The 23464-nt window shown below is 39.0% G+C and overlaps 3 protein-coding genes across 3 annotated transcripts; 1 reads left to right on the top strand and 2 right to left on the bottom strand.

Annotated features, from left to right (window-relative positions):
- Positions 1 to 97: 97 nt before the first annotated feature.
- ppig (peptidylprolyl isomerase G (cyclophilin G)) lies at positions 98 to 7265 on the bottom strand. Its single transcript, XM_028436034.1, has 13 exons — positions 7122 to 7265; positions 5471 to 5534; positions 4892 to 4966; positions 4705 to 4812; positions 4566 to 4610; positions 4388 to 4475; positions 4215 to 4244; positions 3983 to 4122; positions 3724 to 3901; positions 3132 to 3317; positions 2979 to 3063; positions 2729 to 2868; positions 98 to 1526 (listed from the first exon to the last, which is right to left on the bottom strand). The coding sequence occupies exons 2-13, from the start codon at positions 5526 to 5528 to the stop codon at positions 539 to 541; spliced, it is 2121 nt and encodes a 706-aa protein (XP_028291835.1). The 5' UTR covers positions 5529 to 5534; positions 7122 to 7265; the 3' UTR covers positions 98 to 538.
- A 2934-nt stretch (positions 7266 to 10199) lies between these two features.
- Positions 10200 to 18853, top strand: fastkd1 (FAST kinase domains 1). Its single transcript, XM_028436371.1, has 15 exons — positions 10200 to 10250; positions 11141 to 11558; positions 11637 to 11705; positions 12653 to 12778; positions 12922 to 13320; positions 13415 to 13525; positions 15146 to 15277; positions 15984 to 16470; positions 16546 to 16660; positions 17283 to 17411; positions 17503 to 17634; positions 17726 to 17839; positions 18043 to 18187; positions 18499 to 18613; positions 18724 to 18853. The coding sequence occupies exons 2-15, from the start codon at positions 11221 to 11223 to the stop codon at positions 18805 to 18807; spliced, it is 2496 nt and encodes an 831-aa protein (XP_028292172.1). The 5' UTR covers positions 10200 to 10250; positions 11141 to 11220; the 3' UTR covers positions 18808 to 18853.
- Positions 18854 to 20413: 1560 nt separating this feature from the next.
- Positions 20414 to 23353, bottom strand: klhl41a (kelch-like family member 41a). The gene is made up of 6 exons (XM_028436372.1): positions 21892 to 23353; positions 21657 to 21814; positions 21454 to 21561; positions 21169 to 21354; positions 20923 to 21069; positions 20414 to 20849 (listed from the first exon to the last, which is right to left on the bottom strand). Exons 1-6 carry the CDS (start codon positions 22972 to 22974, stop codon positions 20738 to 20740), a joined length of 1794 nt encoding a protein of 597 aa, XP_028292173.1. The 5' UTR covers positions 22975 to 23353; the 3' UTR covers positions 20414 to 20737.
- Between the last annotated feature and the right edge of the window lie 111 nt (positions 23354 to 23464).

Below are 23464 nucleotides of genomic sequence, written 5' to 3'. Positions count from 1 at the left end.
ATCAATAAATAATAAAAATTAATTATATTAAATTCCTCCTTGTTTGCATTTGTGATAAACATGTTTAATCTATTAATGAAAATTAAAAACAAATAAATCAAAATCAAACCAAGCCTTTTAATTCAACAATCAGTTCATGAGAGCAAGTCACACAAAACAAGACTCACATCACCTTTATCGTCTACTAAACAAATGACATTAAACTTAAACAGTAATCAAAATAGGATTACAGGTACAGTCAGTAAGTAAAAAAAAAAAAACTATAGAAACTTGTTTGTAGACACATGAACTACAGGATTGCCTTTACATCTTCAGTGACTGTTCCAGGTTTAATGATGAAGGTAAAATAACACGTTTTCTTGTCGGGGGGGGGGGGGTATAACACACTGAATCAGTACTTCATCTAAACAGACACAGCTCAGACGTCATCTCCTCTGAACTGCTAAGAAAGCCCTCAGTAAACGGAGCAAACTGAAGTGGAAAAGCTATTATTGTATGTTTCACACGATACGTTAAGGTGGGACTCATTGTAATGGTTTCAGTCACTGTCAGAACTGGAGCTCGACTCATCTTTCTTCCTCTCCTTTTTATCTCTGCCCTTTGCATCATCTGTTCTTGATCTGGCTGGACTTCTTTTATCTTTGGACTGTGAAGTGGTCCTGGTTCTTCGTCTAGAATCTGGGCTCCTGTGGCTCTTCTTCTTGTCGTCTCTGCCACTGTCAGAGCTGCTGCTGCTGCGTCTCCTCCTGTATCCTCCACTCTCTCTGTCCCTCCTACGAGACGATCGATCGTGGCTGCGATCTCGGCCCCTGCTCCGGCTCCTGGAGCGTCTCCCTCTGTACGAGTCTTTCGGTTTGTTTCTAACTGGACTCCTCGATCGACGATCTTTGTCCCTGGATGATGCTCGTCTCTTGCTTTCTTTTTCATCGTTGTGTCGTCTTTCTGGACTCCTACTGCGGTCCCCGCCCCTTTCGCGGTCTTTGGCTTTCTTTTCTTCTTTTTCCTTTGATGCTGCAGGGCCACTCTTGTCCTTGCTTCTGCTGTGGGATCTGCGATCGTCTTTCGTAGTGGCCTTTTCCTTTTCTTTACTTTTTGATTTTGCCCTAGTCGTCTCTCCATTTTTTCTTTTTGTGTCTTCTTTAGGTTTTTTATCCAAATCCTGACCCTTACTTTTGTCTTTATGATCAGCATCTGTCTCCTTCAGCTTTTTACTCACATCTTTGTCTTTGCTTCTTGAGCGCCCTCTTTTCTCATCACTTCTGTGTTTGTGACCTTTGTCTCTACTTTTTGATCGTTTGTTCTTTTCTCGGCTTTTACTGCGACTATGAGATTTATCCTTTTTCTTTGCCTTGTGTTTCCCTTGCTTCTCACCCTTTTCAACGTTGTTGTCCTCTTTACTTTTAGATCGATGAGACCGTCTCTTCTCTTTTTTACCGTCAGCTGCTTTATCATTCTTTCCGTCCGTGACGGTCCTCTGCTTTCTAGGAGCTTTGTTCTCCCCATCTTTGGCCTCATTCATTTCACCTCTGAAAAATAACAAAAAAAAATATTAGGCAAAATACTGGGTTATGCAACACATGGCAAAAGTATACATGACACATTTACATAATATCAAACTAATATACAATTTACACAGTAAACTTCAAAACTACAACAATTACTGTATCAAGATGTCTGACGCTACTTGTTTCCAGAACAAGTACTTAGCTTTGTGTACTCACTGATTGGCTAATGAGAGTACCTATTAATGCAAATACAGATGTTAAAACTACTGTAATTAATTAAAATGTTCCTTTTTTATTCAACTGCCTACAAATTATTATGCGGCATCATTGTAAACTCCCAGATTATCATTCAAGTTACTAGTTCAAGTTATTTTAAAAAACATCCCTTTGGAAAAATGTTTACCTTAGAATTGTCACTCTCACTAACTCTAAAGTATTTCCACAGATCATCATCCAACATCTTTATTTTGCAGTCAAACTGCCTATTTGATCAATTGAATCTCATTAATATCAGAGCATGTTTTACAAGTATGGGTACACACCTCGACATAGCATCAAGATACAGTCTAACGACGCATCTCTAGTTTGTATCATTTATGTTATCTTAATATTATCAATACTAATTGATTTGTGGGATTCACCTAGATTTTCATTCTGCTCTAGTGCACTCAAAATATGAGATTTGATTGTAAAAATAAGTTGCAGTTGCTGACTGGCACTATACACTATAAGCGTTTTGATGCACCCAAATTCTGGTCACCAAAAATGGTCCAAAAGCGAATTTTCGGCCGAAACACTTTACTCACCGAAAAAGCCAACAGAAACAGAATGTTGTAAAGACGTGAGCAAATATTATTAAATGTATGAGTGGGGTCAAGTTAAACATTTTCATTTATTTTATATTGTGCATTGTTGGAATGTCAGTGCTAAATAAATATTTTTACTTCATATTTTTAATTGATTTGTTCTTTGAAGAACTAATATACTAATATACTGTTGTAATGTTTTAATTTTAGTAAGGTTAGAACACATCTAGAGCCATAAATGCAATGGAACTAATAATTTGTATAATAATCTATTTTGGTGTTTCAGTTTTTGGCCTTGTTTTTTTTCATTTTCGGCCAAGAATTTTAATTTAATTTAATACATTTAAGTTATCCTTGTCTAATATCCAAATAACGATGAAGATGAACCTTTTTACGACTGCATTTCAAACCATGTACCTGTCACCCTTAATCCAACGCTCTCCAGTGACCGCCCTCATCCTCTGACGCTGCATCTCTTGACGCCAGTGAGGCGGAGTTTCGCTGCCACGGAAACGATCTCTAGATCTCGAACGAGAGCGTGACGGAGTCCGATATCTCTGTAAGAATGATGGAAAACACTGAAAATCAATAAAACAGAACTACAACAGCACAGCTTTAATGTTTCACTACTAATTAACAATTAACAGAACATCAGAAACAAACCTACCCGAGGACCTCTGCCTTTTATTTTCCTCCCGGAGCGAGTCGTCACCAGTTGTCTGTGATATGAAGAATTATACGATTTTCCCGACCTGAAGAAAGGAACAGTCATTAAACCACTTTGAATGTGACATGTTTGATTTAATGCACACACACAAACCTTTCTCTCTGCCTATTCTCCCTGTTCCTTTGATTATTGACAGGCTCTTCTTGTGACCTCTGCACAGCCTGTGGACTTCTTCTCATGAGGAACCGGTTCTCAGGGATGGGTGGGATTTCTTCAGGACGTACAGTTGAACTAACCAACTCTTCTTGCTCTTTCTCCTCGACAACTTCGGGCTCTGACCTGTTATAACACATCACAACATCAAATACCAGCATGCTGTCCTCAAAGCAGACATTCAAATCTCATTGCAAATAAGTAGAAAAAAAATGCTTAGGTTCTCTAAGGAATTTCTGTAAGTCCATCTAAGTTTAATTTGTAATTGCGTTGAGTATTATTATTAATAATATTGTATTTTTTTTTTTGTGTTGTATGTATGTTGAAGAAAATTATATTCTCTGTTTTTCCAGGTCTATTTTATTTTATTTTTTAAATGTCTCTCAGAGTTTTGTACAAAGACAGACCACTGCATCTATTTACTTTGTTTATCTGCCTAACAGTGTTGTATGCCACCCTTTGTATAATTTGTGTGATTGTTTGAATAAAAACTCAGAAAAATAAATTTAAAAAATCTATTCAGGTTGCTTACTTTTTCTTTTCATTCTTCTTCTGCTTCTTTTTCTCCTTTTTTGCTTTCTTTTTCTTCTTATTGGACTCTTTTTCTGACTCTTCAGATCCAGAGGATGAGTCTGAGGAGTTTTCCGAGTCACTGGAGTCACTGCTGGAGCTAGAAGAGGCGTGCTCTTTCTTTTTATGCTCTTTTTTAGCTGCAGAACAAATGTACACAGGGTTACAGGCGGTGCAGTGTAAGGTTTCAAAGTAAATGTAGTATATTTTTCGAAGCTGACCTCTAGTTTTGGGGATGAGCTCTCCACAGTTGAGAACCTTCACCTCGGCATAAGGCTTGCTGTTGGGATCTGTTTTCTGGCTTTCCATGGTTTGAACCACCTCTTGGCCTGATATCACATGACCAAAGACTACGTGGACCCTGAACAATTTAAAAAAAAAAAAAAAAAAAAGTTAAGATTTTGCGTTTGCTACACGTGCACCATGTACAAAATAAGCTTATTGTCAACTCACCCATCCAGATGTGGAGAAGGTTTAGTTGTTCTGAAGCATCACCGACAGTCATTCAAATGAAAAAACAATATTAATTGTAAAGTTTTGCAAAAAAAAAAAAAAAAACACAAAAAACAAAACAAGCAACAGCACTCAAATGTGTTACAGTATATGTAGTAATAAACGGAGCTTACATAAAAAACTGTGAGCCGTTAGTGTCCTTTCCTCTGTTGGCCATTGACAGCAGGTACTGCTTGTTATGTTTAACAGCAAAGCTTTCATCTAAAGGAAAAAAAAACAGAAAAGGTTAAACTACCATTTTGTAAAACTGCAGCTTTTGGTAACACATAGGTGTGACAACTAAAGTTTTACCTTCAAAAAAGCCACCATAGATTGATTCACCTCCTTTTCCATTTCCTGACAAAACGCAATCATAGAAAGATTTTTTTTTTTTTTAAACAAACACTGAGAGAAACAAGTGCACTTAAACATAAAATCATCACTAACTCACCTTCACTGAAGTCTCCCCCCTGGATCATAAAGTCTTTAACGATTCGGTGGAACAGACATCCTTTGTAGTGTAGTGGTTTCTGAGTTCCTTTCCCGACACCTTTCTCACCTAGTGACACAATCAAATTTCAATGAAACTAAACTGCATTCGATCAATTTTTTATTTTGTAATAATGACTTTAGCTCACCAGTGCAGAGGCACCGGAAGTTTTCACAAGTTTTGGGACAGATGTCTGAAAACAACTCCACCACTACTCTGCCAACTGAGTGAAAACACAAGAATGGGATTACGATGATTTACGACCTGGTGATCATTTTGTAATAAATATGCAAAGAAACAGATGAGAAAGATTTCTCCGTAAATGGCGACATGATGGGGAAAAAAAACATCAAATACATGCATCATAATGACAATTGTTACATTATACATCGAGGGATTTCTGATCGCTATTTTTGGCCCCTGGACAGGGGACAGGATTTTTAGATTTTGAGTATCTGCCCATCCGGATTTTTTTTCTCTAGTTTGTAAATATGTAAATGTGCTAGCTACTTTTAGTAATTTGCAAAAATACACAATACAACTATGCAATACCTGGAACTAAAAACAAACTCAATTTACAGAAAAAAAAGAGTGATCATAGAGAGAAGTTTTGGGTCATCTTTCGGAGGACACATGGTTTTCATACCTTATGATCTAATTCCTTCCTGATTTACTGACAAACGTAAAATACCAATAACAAACTAGGAAGTAGTACTCTTTCCCTTACCGAGGACATTACTGATGCCAATGTCAAAGAAGCAGCGAGGACGAACTTTGATCCCCATGATCACCTGAAACACACAAATAAGGAATTACTGTGAGGATTACATTTTCCAAACAACAGTAAATGTTTGGACAGGAGATTAATCAAAACCATATCCACAAACATACATGTGATGTGCAGATGCTATTGGGGTGAGTACTGGCAAGGATGTTGCAATACGATACGTATCACGATACAATATTATCGCAATATTCTACACAGTTAATATCAAAATTAAACATAGAATTGAAAAATCAAGTTACGGCATATGTTCATCAGATGATATTAATTATTCAGAGGACAAACTGAGTCAAAACTATTTGCTTCAAAACATCCTATTTTTTGAAGCAAATAGTTTTTGCACATTTTCACTGAAAAAAAGAAAATGCAGTGTTACTCACTGCCATCATAAAGTGCAACAAGTAAAACTACTGTGTAGAAGTCTCAAAGTAACCATGACAACATAATGACACCATTGTAACAATTGTAAATGAAAACATTAAGGATAAAAGCAACCTGAGTTACTAATGATGCACAAAAACAAAAAAATTTATCCTATTGTGTCAGTTTAAACACTGATCTGAACAGATTATATGACAATAAAATGTCTGTGCATACATAAATATTGCAGGCATTACACACTGCCATCATAAATTCAAGTGCATCAAGCAACACATTGAAAGCATTGTAACCACCACCGAAATATTGAACAAATACACAAAAATATGGATTAAATATTAAAAAATAAATAAAAATCTTTTTTTTTTTTTAATTAAAAAATCAATTTTAAACCGGCAGTTCAGAAATCTAATTTAGGCTGATGAATAAATTAAAGCTATAGTTAAAACAAAACATCTAAATTTAGCTTATTTTTGCTGATTTGATTTGAATTTAGTACCAAAAAAAAAGGTTCATTACCTCAGATACTGTTCGATAAACAATTAGAAATTGTAGTTTTCATAATTCAACTCTGAGTTAATGTATGACTGGGTGTGTAATTTTTTTTAATATAAAATAAAAAACTATATTAATTTGCTACTTGTGGAATTTAAGAATTCTGGAAAGTTATTGGAAACTTTAAAGTTGTTTATTATTGGGATTTACAATGAAGTGAAAACTGTTTAAATTGGAAACAACAGGATTATGTGACTTCAATAAACTTACTGCTAATCTTGTCACGAGCGGCCATATTTTAGCATAAATTATTTTAGTTCTAAATTAACGAAAGGAAACCAGATTTCAAAAACCACAGTGACCGCTGGTTGCTCGGACTTGGTTGTAAAAAAGAAGCTGCAGACGTTGAGCGTACAAGCTAATGCTAGCCTTAGCTAGCTAGCCATAAGGACTTATCTGATCTGCTCAACATGCAACCGGAAGTAGCTCTGATACCAGATGTTACAATAAGAGCTCAATACTTTCTTCAAATTCATTCGGATTTAAACATTACTGTTTAACACGCTCATTCACAGTTTTAAGGGGCAGGCCCGGGGTTAGCGTTAGAAGCTAGCAGCATTCATGAACAGCGTAGCGACTTTTTTTTCCACGTTATGATGTGGTAAATGTGTTAGAAACGCACATTGCACGCTAAATGGTAGATAATATTAAGACACTGTACCTGTGTGAACAACCAGGTTACTCCATACAACAGAAAGCACTCATAGAAGGCGAGGTGTAAGTTTCATTCAGGAAAGAGCTGTGTGTTTTCCAAAGATGGCGCGGCGCGGCGCGACGTCAACGTTTCTGCAGAGGTGTGCGTCGGCCTGAGTGCTGGGCTCAGAAGCCCTGAGTCTGACCTGCCAGGCTCAGTTGCGTCTTGTCTATGAGGAAGCATTATTCGCTCAAAATTGAAGATTGCGCGTTTAGGCCGGGGTATCGCTATGAATAACACATTTAACCTAACTTAACTTAACTTTTATATATATGCAATTATGAGCTAAACTTGTGGAAAAAGCGTGACCATAAAGGTATTATTGTGTGAGTGCATATAACTGTATAAGCGAGCGCATATTATCTTTGTGCTCACTTTTAAGTTGGCCGTGGCTATTCATACGGAAACGTATGGATAGACTTTCAGGATCCATCGGTGCGGTGAAAATACACAGGCATGTTACGCTTATGTAGAAAAGGTCCGGAAAACATACGTTTCCTTATCAATAGTCCAGGGTTCTATTGATACGTTACCGTATGAATAGACACTTTGTTTTAAGTTTTACACAACTGTTTTTAATGGCCATGTACAGTTTTAAGGACAGTACAAGGAATTTGTCTTGGTAGTTGGTGCACAAAACAAACAACAACAAAAAAAATAAATAAAATAAAATAAAATAAAAAATAAAAAACAAAGAACAACCCAGCAACAATAATAATACTAATAATGATAAATATAAAGGATGAGGGATAAATAAAGGATAGATAGAGAATAAAGGATAAATAGGATATATATATATATATATATATATATATATATATATATATATATATATATATATACAGTGCAGCAGATAATGTCATCATGGAGGTGGTGATCGGGTGGGGGGGGGGGTTCAGTGGGTGACTTGGGGTGTGTTCATGTGGATGGTGGCAGAGGGAAAGAAGCTGTTTTTGTGTCTGGAGGTTCTGGTCCTGATGGACCGAAACCTCCTTCCAGAAGGGAGAGATTGAAACAGTTTATGACCGGGGTGGGAGGGGTCGGCCACAATCTTTCCTGCACGCCTCAGAATCCTGGAGGCGTACAGGTCCTGGAGGGAGGGCAGATTGCAGCCGATGACCTTCTCTGCAGAGTGGATGATACGCTGCAGTCTGGCCTTGTCCTTGGCTGTAGCTGCAGCGTACCAGATGGTGATGGAGGAGCAGAGGATGGACTGGATGATGGAGCTGTAGAAGTTCACCATCATCTTTGTTGGCAGACTGAACTTCTTCAGCTGCCGCAGGAAGTACATCCTCTGCTGAGCTTTTTTGATAAGGGAGCTGATGTTCAGCTCCCACTTGAGGTCCTGAGTGATGATGGTCCCCAGGAAGCAGAAGTACTCCACAGAGCTCACTGTAGAGTCTCCCAGGGTGAGGGGGGTGAGGGGGGCTGGGTTCTTCCTGAAGTCTGCTATCATCTCCACTGTCTTTAAAGCGTTGAGCTCCAGGTTGTTCTGGCTGCACCAGGACACCAGCCGGTCTGTCTCCCACCTGTAGTCAGACTCGTCTCCATCAGAGATGAGACCGATGATGGTCGTGTCGTCTGCAAACTTCAGGAGTTTGACCGACTGGTGAGAGGAGGTGCAGCTGTTGGTGCACAGGGAGAAGAGCAGAGGAGAAAGAACACAGCCCTGAGGAGATCCCAGTGCTGATGGTCCGGGGAGCAGAGATGGTTTTTCCCAGCTTCACGTGCTGCTTCCTGTCAGACAGGAAGTCTGTGATCCACCTGCAGGTGGAGTCTGGTACGTTCAGCTGGGAAAGCTTGTCCTGAAGGAGAGCTGGGATTATAGTGTTGAAAGCAGAGCTGAAGTCCACAAACAGGATCCTGGCGTAGGAGCCTGGGGAGTCCAGGTGCTGGAGGATGAAGTGGAGAGCCAGGTTTACAGCATTGTCTACAGACCTGTTGGATCTATTGGCAAACTGCAGGGGGTCCAGGTGGGGGTCGGTGATGTCCTTGATGTGGGAGAGCATGAGGCGTTCAAAGGACTTCATGACCACAGATGTCAGAGCGATGGGTCTGTAGTCATTAAGTCCTGTGATCCTCAGCTTTTTAGGGACAGGAACGATGGTGGAGGCCTTAAAACAGGCTGGTACGGTGCATGTCTCCAGTGAGGTGTTAAAAATGTCTGTGAACACTGGAGACAGCTGGTCAGCACAGTGCTTTAAGGTGGAAGGAGAGACAGAGTCCAGTCCACAAGCCTTACGGGGGTTTTGTCTCCTGAAAAGTCTATTTACATCTCTCTCTTTGATGGAGAAAGGTGTCTCTGTGGGAGGAGGGGGGGAAGATAGGGGAGAGAGCCTCTGTAAGCAGCTGTGGTGCTTACAGAAATAAAATATTTACTATTTTTATGAAATTGATTTAATCTGCCTCTGCTGCCAAATTTACTTTATATTTTTATGATGGAAAAGGTGTGAAACTAAGTATGGGGGTACATTTGTGTCTTTATAATTAATTAATTAATTAATTTAAAACTTCACTTCAATAAAAAACATTTTCATGGAAATAAAAAGTGTTGAAATTAAATAAATATTTAACACACAAACGTTGCATTTCAACACTTTTTTCATGGATTGAAAATGTTATTTTTTCCCCCTTGAAATTAGTTTTATTTGGTAAGAAATAATTATATTGATTGATTTTTTTTTGTCTTTGGGCCACATGTAGGACATTTGAGTCTTATTAATCAATCCTAAAAATATCGCTTTTCCTTTTTTTCTTTGTTTTTCAGCAAAACAAACATTTTCAATCAAAGAAAAGAGTGCTTGAATGTAACTAGTTTGTAATACTAATTAATATGTAATACTGTTGGCTCCAGTTGTTTGTGACTTTGTAGATGATCTGTGCATTTCGTACTTTACATTTATAAATGATGAATCAGAGCACAATATTGTGAATGAAATTAGTTATCTGCATGTGGCTCCCACTATAATGAATTCGACACCCCTGCTGCTCAATGACGCCCATGTTGGTGCCTGCCAGGCTTAACCCGGGGTAAAACTAACGACTGCTGCTTATGTCACTGGCTACGGAAGTAAAACATCTTAGCACACATGCTAGGTAATGTTGACTTTGAGAGAGTTTATTAACCGTGTTTTGATTTTTATTGATACATTTTGTTGTCGACACGTCTATATAATGCAGGCCTTTGTTCGCTGACTGTAGCAGCATCGCCGACAGGCTTTTAGTCTTAGTTTACGTCTCTACGTGAACAACAACGTGCTCAGCTCAGCGAGGATAACCTCACAGTACACGGATATCTGTCTGATGGCATGGAGATGCTTTCCATCTCACTGCAGAAGCAAGAACCATGTATTTGGTTCCTGTTGTTATTCATGTGGAACAATATGTTCACATGTCATAAAAACAAGTGTGATTCTGCTGGTTAGAGTTTTATTTAAGAAAGTGTCTTATTTGTACGGTTGCCGTACGGACAACCCATGGTGCTATTGGTACGGTTACCGAAGTACAATTACGTAGCAGTTTAGGTTATAACCCAGTATCTCAACAATTTTTAAGGTTAGGTTTACGGTAAGCTTTAGTCTTAGTCACATGACCTATACTATACTGTATAGGTCAGTATACTATACGGCAACCGTACGGATAGCCACTGCCTATATTTAATGTGTATTTGTCTTCAAATGGAGCAGTACGGAAGAGGATTTGGGCCGATTTTGATGGAGAAGATTCGAGATTAAAATCGAAATTTTGAGAATAAAGTTGAAATACATTGTCGAGATTAAAGTAGAAATTTCCAGATTAAAGTAGACATGAGAATAAAGTTGAAATATAATATCAAGAGTAAAGTTGAAATTTGGAAAATAAAGTTTAAATACAATGTCGAGATCAAAGTCGGAATGTCAAGATAAAAGTAGAAATAGAATACAGTGATGAAAGTCAAATCTTCCGTACAGGACTTTAAATTGAGTGTTTGCCATTGTTCACTACAGACTAATCTTGAGCAGGCCCATCATCCTTCCTTACCATGAAGACCCCACTTCACCTTTAACCTGAGCTCAGATGTGTGGCGATGATGCTTCGCCTCAGGTGTGTGATGCCCTTCCTTAGAAGGCGTCTCCATGTGGGCTGGGCCAACAGAGACCAGGTTCTGGAGCAGCTGAGAGTTTGCTCTGTTGAGGATCAAGTGTTTGATGTGGTTGGAAAGAACAAAACCAAGCTCACGGTGGACCATGTGAGCTGTGCCGTGCGAATGCTGTGGCAGTTCCAAAAAGAACTCCCGCAGCTGCTCAGAACCACAGACCAAACCAAGATTCACCAGCAGTTCCTGACCCTCAAGGTTTTGGCGGAAAACAAAATTGAGCTCATGGATGATTTGATACTGATCGACATGCTTTATGCCTTCCTCAGGTACTACAGATAAACTCAGTCCATTCAATAATGCTCTTCTGATTGTTCGTGTAAGACATTTTTCTTTTCCATTTACAGGATGGAAGTGGATCCACATGACACTCTCATACAGCAGCTAGTTTCAGAAGCCTGGTTAAGATTAGACAGGTATAGTTGCTCTTTCAGATTCCTTTTATCCATCCATCCTCCATCCATCTTTGACTATCCCTTCATTCAGGACCGATTGCAGTCCATTGCAGGGCCATTCTTAATTTCCATGTGTACACACATTGTCTTTCCTATTATTACTACTGCTACTGAATTTATGTAGATACCAATATACCTATATAGGGATGGACGATATTGGATTTTTGGCTGATATTTTACAACTCATTAGTCCAATAATTGATATCGATACAGATATTTATTCCCTTTTTCTTCCAATTACTAATTTCTTACTACCTTCAGTAGTGGATGTACATTTAGAATTTATATGCAGACTTTTTATCATGTGGGTTCGCTGGCAAATGCAGACATTAGACAAAAGCTGAAAATGATGTAACATCAGTTATCATTAATAGCGCAAAACAAGAAAATGCTTCAACAGATGTTATGTTAAACATGTCATTTGTTTATGGCAACTGTTTTTAAACCAATCAAGATAATCACAGCCTGTCCTACTTAAAACAGTTACTACCTCTTTACATTTTCTTATTTGTGTGGTAAAAATTGCTTTTTTCAAGATCAACTCTCAGGTTGCTCATGCCCAGAAAGAACTCATAAGGACACATCGAAGCAATCAGTAGAGGCCTCTGAGGAAGACTGACAGTTGACAGTCGAAACATGTCAGGAGATTAAAGTAAATTTCAAAGTAAACTTCCTGAAAAAAGTTGCCGAAATAAATGAAACCTCAACGAAATACTGTTTTTTATCGGTTGAATACTTAATTTTAAAGCTAATATCATCCGATATCGTGCATCACTAAATACATATTACTCCTACCTCTACTATTCTTTTCTTGATTCAAACTGGCCAAACATTCTGGATTGGACTGTAAAACAACAGAAGAATAAGAATAAGTAAACTTTTGTGTGTGTATTTTGGACTTTTTGCAGATTACCGTTGTCCTCTCTGTCTAAGTTGGCCATCTGCTTGAGAGATCAGCAGCTACAGCACAGTCCTTTAATGGGCCAAATCACCCACATTATGGATCAGAGGCTGCCCTCTATCGATGACGCCAGGTTGGTTAAGAGTCTAATATTCTAATCTGATGCAAGGCGTACTGATGTTAATGATTGTGTAAAGTGCGTATATATATATATATAATATATAGTTGTGTATGTTTGATATTACTGTCATATTTAGTTTTATTTGTGTTTTTCAGAGTGCTGATGGCTCTGATGATAAGCACCTTTTCACTGGTGTCTCCCCGTCTGCGAGATGCTCTTATCAGCAGAGCAGACCACCTTCTTTCTACCATACACCCTCTCAACAATAACATCCCACGAAGAATAGTTCAGTTTCTGCGCAACAGTAGGTTCATTCACCGTCCTCTGCTGGAAAAGTGCAATGAAATCTTCTTGAAAAACATATCTGGAATGAATGTGGACGACATCACCATCATCCTCTGGCACTATCAGTCCCTGCAGTTCAACAACTGTGACTTCAGGCTGGTTGCTGAACAGAGGTTGATTGAACTGATTGAAACAAGCACTGATACAATCTCTTTCAGCAAACTGTTTGTTTCTCTGGTTCCGATGGCTAGTTTGGAGATCAGAGAAGGGTTCGTATTACTATTTGTGATTGGTAGTGTTAGTTTTAGTTTACATTAGACTATAAAACTATTTTTTTCTGCTTTGTGGTTTCCTTCTTGTCAGGTTGGAAAACAGTGCTCTCCTCTTGGCAAATGAATTCAACGCACACCAGGCCTTGGAAATAGTACAAGTCCTGGAAGAAATACAGAGCAGGAATCTTAACCTATTGAACAAGTAAGTCGTCTCTAATCTAGTAATTATGGATCTGAAGGATAGGGGTGTACATTGACTTGAATTCGACAATACAATACGATTCACAATTTGCATGTCACGATATGATATATCCCGATATTTAAAAAGATGACCGAGATGACTCGGTGAGTCCTGTCCTTCACTGCCACAAGGCACGTGAAGCCTCTCAGCCTCAGCTCCGGCTGACTGCTCCTTCCGACGCTGCCGCTTCGGAGCACGCGTTGGTCTCTAGCGGCCTCTTATTCCGGTGACAGCCCCATTTCTCGTTCCGTGCCACAAGACCAGCACACTTAGCTGTCGTCCTAGACCACTGCCCTCGACGCCTCCAGGCTCCTGCACACGTTGGTCTCCCTCCTGGTCCCTCACTATGGTGTACGACCTGGCTTCAGCTCTGTACCACGGCACTCAAGCTTCCGAACTCCAGCGACCCAGCTGCTGTTCGAAAATCCAACGCTGTCCCCGACGTCTTCAACGTTCCGGCTCACGTTGGCTCACATTCTCGCTAGCACCAGTGCTAGCTGCCACGTTGTAGTCCAAGCTAATCCACATGCTCTCATTATCTGCATCAAGCAGAAATGGAGGCCGAGGGGACGGGATGTTCTGTGGCTCGCCTTTGTCAATGTGGTGGGAGAATCTCCAACAAGGATGGTCACAAATCCTGCTCGAGCAGCCTGGGCATCAAACATGCCCAAATGGCGGTCGAATCTCTGGGCTCTTGTCGGCACTGTGCGGTGTTCAACACCTGGTGCCTCTACAGGAGACTGGCGCGTCTTTTGGCAAGGCCCGAACAGGGTCCCTTTGCCTCACCCTTGTGATAGGAGGTGGGAGGGTCTCCCAGCGGACTATCGCGCTTCACCGGCCAATCAGGATTGGTATAGTGAAATAGAGTGCTTCTGAGGCATCTAGACAGAGGTCACATCCTATAGTGAGACATCTCACTCATGTTACTCATAGAACTGGGGTTACGAGAGTAACCTAAAGATATGTGTTGCGATATATCGCTATATCTATGATTACAAATTTCACCTTTACAAGTACAAAATTGTATGAAATACAATTTATTTAATTTTTTTCAACTTGCGAGAACAAATAAATGCTAACTACAAATATCAAAAGTAAGTGACATGTTTATCAAACTGTCAAATTACATTTTTCTAAGAAGTTTAACTTTGGCTTCTACAACAGATTCTGATAATGTTAAGTTCTTAAATACTTGAAAAAAAAAATTAACCACATCTATCAAAGATAAAATGCATTGAGGAGTGAGGTAGTTTAACAAGGTGAGATGTGTTTCACTGACACATAGTGACCGGGCGTTTACGTGCTATGCATATGTGCTTTTGTCATTAAAAAACATGATTAAAAAAATCGGTTGGGACATTTTTTGGACCGATACGATAATCGCGCGGTGAAATATTGCGGTATATAGCCAAATCGATTTTTTCTCACACCCTTACTGAAGGGTGGAATTTAGAGGTATCTATTGTGTAGATATACCTAGAGAGCTCCTTATTATAATCAATAATGTAAAAACGCCAAGTCTTTTTGAATTATCTTCCACTTATAAGTTGATAATTAAATTTGCATTTGATATCTTTCCAGAATTGTGTCCGTGATCCAGAAAAACCTTCATGTCTACAAGCGGGTGGAGATCGCCCGTATCACACAAGCTCTTGCCTTGTTGCAGTATCATAACCCTGATTTTCTCAATACCCTAAGAGACATTTTGGTCAAGTAAGTTTTCATAAGAGACGCAAATCCTGCTCCACATTATTGAGCAATGAGTCTGATTTAATCTATTCAGACAACTTTTTTTTTAGGAAGTTTACTTGGAAATTTACTGTTTCGACTGCCAACTGTCAGTCTTCCTCAGAGCATCTACTAATCGCTTTCATTTGTTTGGATGATTTCTTTCCGGGCGTTCTCATAAGGACACATGAAAGTAGGGCTGCACGATTATGGTCAAAACGTTAATCACGATTATTTTTTATCAATATTTACACATTTATCATGTTACGATAAATATTTTATTACACTACTTTTAAACAAACAATATGTGTACATTTTACAGTGTAAAAGGAAGCTTTAAATAAGAATTATGATTTAAAAAAAAAATGTAACCCAAGAATGTAAAATGTTCCAAAGACTAACAGAATAAATACATTATTACAGAGTGCAGAGCCTGTATTTTAAATGTAAATCAAGGCAACTAAAATTGTGATCACGATTAAAAATCGATTAATTGTGCAGCCCTACATGAAAGAAATCAGTAGATGCCTCTGAGGAAGACTGACAGTTGGCAGTCGAAACATGTCAGGAGATCACAGTAAATTTCCTGAAAAAACTTAGCTGTATAAATGAAACCATAACATATTATTTCAAATAAAGAAATTAACTTGCTGGAATTAATGAGTTTGACAGTTGAGAGTTTTTGTTGCAGGTTTTTGCAAAAAAGCTTTTTGCCCTATGAATTGACCATGCTGGTCCGCGTGCTGTCCTTGCTGCCTTCCCCACGACTGGAGGACGGCGCGTTGACCCGCATCGAGTCAGTAGTGGGTCAGTGCGATGTCTACGAGCTCAACACGATCGCAATCGCTGTTTCCAAATGGGTACACAGAGACACGTCACACCGCCTCAACACTCCCAGTAAATATGTACGCCTGCTGCAGACGCTGAACCGCTGTGGCCATGACAGGCTGCAGACGGCCAACAAGCTGGACGCACTACTTGATGAGCTCAAGTTCAACTCTGGCGAGTGGTTCGAGGAGATGCTGCTGGAGGAAACCATGGTCACTCTGCAGAGGATGATAGACCAGATAAGCTGGACTAATGTCCCTGAGCTGGCCTCTTTTTTCACCAGAACAAATTTCCTCTGTCCTCCTTTGATGGATCGAATTGCCTCCGAGGCTATTGAAAACATGGATAAGGTGCTTATAAGAACCTCACGTAGTTATCAGATTAACCAAGCATGGTTTAACTCTATTCTTCATGCAATTTTTTAGATTCACCACTCAGCCACTTATGCCACCCTGCTGCCTTTTTCTTTGTTGAATTACGATACTGCACAAGTAGACGAGCTGTATGATGCCTGTATAAAACGCTTCACTCCGTATATCAGTAAGTAAACAGTCACACTCCATATTTTATATTTAGACTTGGTTTATGGATCATTCCATGTCATTTGGACAAATTTTAAGGACACTTCAGTCTAAAAAAATTCTGTAATTTTTTACCAATTGTTACCTAATAATTCAGTTGATCAGATGAACACTTTTTGAGATGTGGAGAAATTAGTGAGGGGGTGATGTGCCAATTTTTGTGCATCCTTATTTTTCTTCCATTTTCAGCTTCAGGAAACTCATATTTGGTATAATAATACAGCTTCACATACCCTCTCAGAATATATATTTATATTTTCATTGGCCCATAATTATATATGGGATTGTAAGAACAAGTCTGATATCTATTTGAATTTTTAGTATAAAGATGACTCTTCTCTCTTCTTTATGCGACTTTTTCATTCTTATTTTGGACCCCAACTCTGGGTTATTTCACCACTTTGCGGATATTGAAAATTCTTTACAAGAAGTCATTGTAGAGTGATTCTGTGTCTTATATTAATTTGTTGCTTATTTTTCACTAGTAACTTAAAAATGTAAACAACATTTACTCTGTTTTTGGGGGGTGTTTTTTAATTTGTGAAATGACCCTCGTGTTTAAAACTCTGTGCCTAATACAGGCTCCTTTGACCCTCATCTGCTCGTCTTCCTGGCATACTTCTTGGCTGTAACCGCCCGTTTCCCTGAAGAACTTATCAGGAAAATATTCAGCATCGACTTTCTGAGAAAGCTTGATTCCCAACTGGAGAGTAAGCCCTCTGTTAGTGAGAAAAAAACATATGAAACATCCAAATGTACTAATGCACTTGTGGTCTGAAAGCTTTAATGTTTATGCTTTAGCCCTACTTGATCATCGAAACATGCGGACTCGACTGCGCCTCATGCAGCTCAATCGAGCCGTTTGCCTCGAGTGTCCTGAGTATCAAGTGCCCTGGTTTCATGAGCGCTACTGCCAGCAGTTACACAAGAAAGGTCTGAGGATAACCCGGCCATTTATTCATTACATTTCAGTTTGATGCCATTACAACATTATCATCATCATCTTGTCTAATTGTGTTTTAAGGGAATAGACAGGTCAGTCCTTTGCAGCAGCAAATCCATAAAATGCTTGGAGAAGTTTTTGGGGGCATTAACTGTGTCCAAGTAGCAGTTGTAACACCATATTTCTACACCGTCGGTGAGTGGAATTAGTTGGTTAAAATAATTATATTCTGAGCATAATAAAAACAGGTTAAAAATTGTTTTAATGTGTCTCTGTAACACATTGCATCTTTTTTTTGAATTTCTCTGGAAATCCTGTCGAGGGAAGTGTGTAGCAGTGTATATGAGCCAACAAGAGTGTTGCACATACAAAAAAAAATGCAATGCTTTATTCTTCAGATTTCGAATGCAAACTGGACAAACACATGCAGCCACTTGGTTACAGCGAGCCGAGCACGCTACAGATGTCAGAAAGAAAGAACGATCACTGGGATTCCAGTTTGCTGGAGAACACCAGAGACGAGCTCCCACCTGGAGCTCAACGGTATAGGACCTCTTTGTGGAGTTTGCATGTTCTCCTTGTGCTTGTATGGCTCAGGTTCCACCTACCATTAAACCAAATGTATCTTTACTGTTAAAATTTGTAATAACCAATAACGGGCTGCAGGATATAATGAAGCTTTTGCATAAACAATTTAATATAGATTGCCACGATTGTACTTTCATTTATAGTTTTTAACATAATACCAGGATCTTTTTAGTCATTAGCAAATATAAGTCAAGCATTTTATGATGGAAAATATCAGAAGAATTGTATGTATGCATGGCCTTGTCTTCATTGTTTGTATTTCACAGTGTTGCTGTGGATTTTCTTGATTCAAAGTCATTCTGTAAAAACTCCCATCATATGAAAGGGGAAGTATTGATGAGGAAGAGACACCTTGAAATCTTAGGGTATCGCGTGGTGCAGGTGAGTTTTTCAATCCCACGAGATGGTAAATCATTTAGTGATGAGTCACTTATTAGTTATTGTGCTTTTTGATGGCTGTACTGTAATTCATGTAGCCTTTGTTCACACAGATTCCTCACTTTGAGTGGAACTCCATGGAGCTTTCAACACATGATGCCTGGAAAGCATATCTAAAGAAGAAGATATTAAGTTAATATTTTTGCGACTGAAAACACATTTTCAAATAAATTTGAAATTTCATTGTCTGTTATTTCTATTTAAGGATAAAACAGCATCTGATTGTATGATCAGAGCATTTCTTAGTTTGCATGTTCTCAAAGATTGCCTAGCCCCGTGATGAAACTAGAAGCAATCATTTGAAATCCAAACATTCAACAGTGACTGTTTGATAATGAACAAAGCTACAGTAAGGTGACCAGACAAGCAGGTCCACAAGAATAAGCAGCTCCAAACAAGGATAAACAAGTCTCGACAAGATAAGCAGGTCCCCACAAGAGAGGCAGATTCAGCAAATAAATATGTCTCCATAAATAGGCAGGTCCCCGCAAGGATAAGCAGATCATCACAAGATAGAAAGGTTCTCACAAGATGAGCAGGTCCCAACAGGATAAGCAAGCACCCACAAGATGAACAGGTTCTCAAAAGATAAGACGGTCCCTACAAGATAAGCTGGTTACCAGAAAGCATTTTTCGCAGAACCTTCTTTCGTGGGGACAATAACGTGCATATCCCCACAAGATAAACAGGTCCCTACAAATAAGCATATTCCTTAGAGCTGGGTTTAAAAATACATTTAGATTGATTTTCTAGTGAATGACCCAGTTCTGATTGATAAAATCCTAAAATGTATCACTTACAGGTTCCATGCTTAATATAAACATTCTTTTTAATACTGCATTAAATAATATACACAGAAAATAGTTCAATGGTACAGTAGAAATCTGATTTAAAGGGGGCTATGGTTTTTGTGTCAAGGTAAATTCTTCAATCACGTACACAAAAAGTTAGTAGCTTAATTATTTATAATATATAAATTAATTGTGAAAGGCAGTGAAATGATCTTCAATTTTGAAACACTTTGCTTTATGTATGAAAAACTGTCCAAGTACAATGACAAGGAAGTTATGATGTGTATTGTCCATTATAAGAACAAAAATTACATAATTTTCCTTAAATTCATCCAGATAATGGATTTTAGTGCAGAGCCAGTGATGGATTTCAGACCAGAAAGCTTAAAAATACTGACACTGGAAGAACAGATTATTTTTACACTGGCTCCCAGTCAGCCTCAGAATAGACTTTAAAGTTCTGCTGCTGGTGTATAAATCTGTGAATGGTTTTGGTGTAGAATCCATTAGTGAGATGTTAGTCAGGTATGAACCCAGCAGGTCTCTCAGATCTATGCACACAGGTCAGATGGTGGAACCCAGAGTCATCAGCAACCATGGTGATGCTGCTTTTAGTTGTTATGCTGCAGAGAAGTGGAACAAACTGCCAGCAGAGCTGAAGTCAGCATCCAATGTGAACATTTTTAAATCAAAGTTAAAGGCACTCCTTTGAGGTTTTTAATTAATTTGATTGAATGTTTTTCATATTTCATGTTTTCTGTTGCACTTTTTACCATGTGAAGCACATTGCATTGCCTTGTGTATGAAATGTGCTACACAAACACATTTGCCATGCCTTCCTCAGAACAAAATATACAACTGTTGTCTCGAAGCCAAATTTTTGCCTCAAGAAGCTGCAAACAGCCTTTTTTCTCACTTGGGGAAGAGCCATAATGAGGAAAAGCAGCATCACTCTTTTTTATCCATATTTCCCTTTATTAGGTACAACAGAGGAGTTTGTAAAAGGCTCTCAACTGTTAGTTGTTTAACAACAGTTGTGTTTAATATAAAACAAAATAAACATATGGGTGGTGTTAGAATCAGAGTTGTGTTTATACATTTTATCTAAAAATGCAAGAAATCCAACTTTTCTTTTAGAGAAAATGAAAAGCACAGATTGTTTTAACATTAAAGTAAAAAAAAAAAAATGAGGAAGGAATGCAAACATTTTTTTTGCTGTTCAAGATTTTTGTTGGATGTCAATGTAAATTTAAAACCCATTAATTTTTTCATTCCTCTACAGTTTAGGCATTCTGACTCCATTTAGTCTCATTGAGACACACGATGCTCCGGCTGCATATCGCATCTCTTTGATCATTCCAGTCCACACGTTCTTGTCATCTTCATACCTGACGTTAAAAAAAAGAACAAATATAAATATTTTTGTTATCACTACATCATTATATCATTATAAAAACTTACAGCCAGATGTCGATTAATTCACTAGGTGCACACTCCTTGTTTTCGTCCTCCACCATGGCAAAGCCTCCCACAGCAAGCAGCTGGCCTCCACTGCTCACCAGGTTAATGGAGCTCCTCTCCTGAGGAAACTCTGTGAATGTTGTCCACCTGTACCACAGCCAGTGAATATTGATGGTCAAAACTCAAGAAAGCCATTATGTTGCATAATAAGACAGTAAATTGATGTCATTTTTACCAAATACATACTTGTTGGTTCCAAAGTCGTAGGCTTCACATGCAGCTGTCAGGCCTTCATCATTGGCTCCTCCTGCAACAATGATCCTCCCTTTGTGGATAACTGCCCCGAACATTGATCTGGGTGTGACCATGGACGCAACCTCCTTCCACTCTGACCTCTTGTGGTTATAGGCAAACATCTTATTGGTTGCTTTACTTTTTTAAAAGAAACAAAGAAATCAGAGGAAGAATCAGGATGGCATGAAATGGATGATTTTAAATGAATAAATATTTGTGATGACTGTAATTACTTACTTATCATCTGATTTCCCTCCAATACAGTAAATCAGTCCATTCTCAGAGACCACACAGTGGCCGTGGAGTTTCAAAGGTAACTTTTTTGCTTCTGCCCACTTCATTTTTCTACAGGAACATTTAAAGAAACAAAACAGAATAGACAGTTGACTCCTACAACCACAACACATTAGATAATCATCAAATGTATGGATTGAACTTACTCCGTGTCATAGCACATGACGCTATCAATAGACTCATTGGTCTGTAAATCTTTTCCCGCTATAGCAAAGATTAGATTTTCAAATTCGCCCATGGCAAAGAGACATCGGGAGGAGGGCATGGGGGGTAGAGCCATCCATTCAGCAGCCAGACTGTCCAACTGAAACACCGTGTTCAGATGAGTATTTGAAAGGCTTATTACAATTCATTTTTGTGATGTAAAGGGAACTTTTCTACCTGGTAGAAGTAACACTGCAGTGGGTTTTCTTTGTCCTCCTCGTCCACAAACAGCCCTCCCAGCACATACAGATTGTTTTTCTTTGATGTCAAGCTGAAATGGTTTCGAGGGATTTGCTCAGTCATCGCAACAAGAAAGCATTCATTCTCCTGGCTGTCGTAGGCCACGGCAGCGTTGTCGGTGATCATCAGGATCATGTCTTTGGCATACATGCCGTATCTGCGCTCGTCATTCAGGAAACCAGGCAGCTTGCTCTCTTCTCCCTCTTTGTCGTCTCCATTTTTCTTCTCTGGTAACTTCCCCGCAAATGCTTCCTTGATAGTCTTCAGTTTCTTGAGAAGTTCTGGGTTTGCTTTAATGAGATCGTCTTTTTCTACTTTTTCCTTGAAGAACTTCTCCGAGAGCAATCGGAAACGGACACAGTCAAAGGCCTCCTCCAGAGATTTCACCCGCTTGTCTTTGTCCTTTCTGATCCACCTCATGAGAGACTCGAACACCGTCTCTTCTTTAGCTACATTCAGCGCATCTGCTCCAATGATGGCAAAAAGCTCGGGTGGAGCAAGCTCTAGGAAATCCTCATCCTTGGCTATGGTCTCGTAGCGATCTGCGATGTAATCTCGAGCTGCTATTGCCAGCCGGGCACAATTCAGCATCAGTCCCAGTCTGTAGACTCCCAGGCAGTTCTTCCTGGACAGCCTCTTCTGGAGGTAATTCACCGAAACTGTGAACACAGACGGGATTTGGAAGCGATTGGAAACAGTCAGGATATCCTTAACGTTATCATCATTGATGTCGATCTCCGCGGAGTACATGTAATTCACAATAACGTCCATAATGTTAGGGTCCAGATTCTCCAGAACAACTTCCTTTCTGTTCACATCTTGTCCCTCCTCTGAGAAGAAGAGCTCCCGAAAATAAGGACTGCACGCTGCCATAATGAGCCGATGGCATGGGATGCTTCGGTCCCCAACTTTTAGAATACAATCAATTAACTTATTCTCATTCAGCATCTCTTTTAGTCCATCCTGTAGCAGTGTGCTCTGAAAGAGACGAAGATCTTCCCTTAAACTTTGCGGGTCCATTTTTTTTTCTTTTCTTTTAGGTAGAGAAGGAAGGAATAAAGAAAAAAGGCTAGAGACTGTCTAGGCAGAGAAAGACAGTGAGCTATAGGCAGCAGGTCTGAGGCCACTTCAATATAACTGTGAGCCTCTAAATATAGCGAACCATCCCATCCATGAAGAATTCAGGTTGGCCAAATCAGAGCCTCACACAGCTGTCATAGAATAACTGTGGAGCCTTGTTCCCTCACCAACATTGTTATGTAGCCAAACTGAAATAACTCATGATCTAATTTTTCCTGTTGTCTGCTCCTGTTTTCCAGATGATGTATAAAGGAAGATTTTTTTCAATTATTGAATTGATGAAAGACAAATTTCATCAAACAATTTGCTCAAACCTAAGAATTCTTTATTTTACATATTAGGTCTCATATTTACTGTAAACCTGCATTTTCTGGATGTATTTTCTTTTCTGAGTGAGTCACAGTTCGCCGATAGAAACGACCGCCCTTTT

This window comes from Gouania willdenowi, chromosome 21 (assembly GCF_900634775.1).
Source record: "Gouania willdenowi chromosome 21, fGouWil2.1, whole genome shotgun sequence".
NCBI lineage: Eukaryota > Metazoa > Chordata > Actinopteri > Blenniiformes > Gobiesocidae > Gouania > Gouania willdenowi.
The sequence above is the reverse complement of the archived record's forward strand: the minus strand, read 5'-3'. Positions and strand labels throughout refer to the sequence as shown.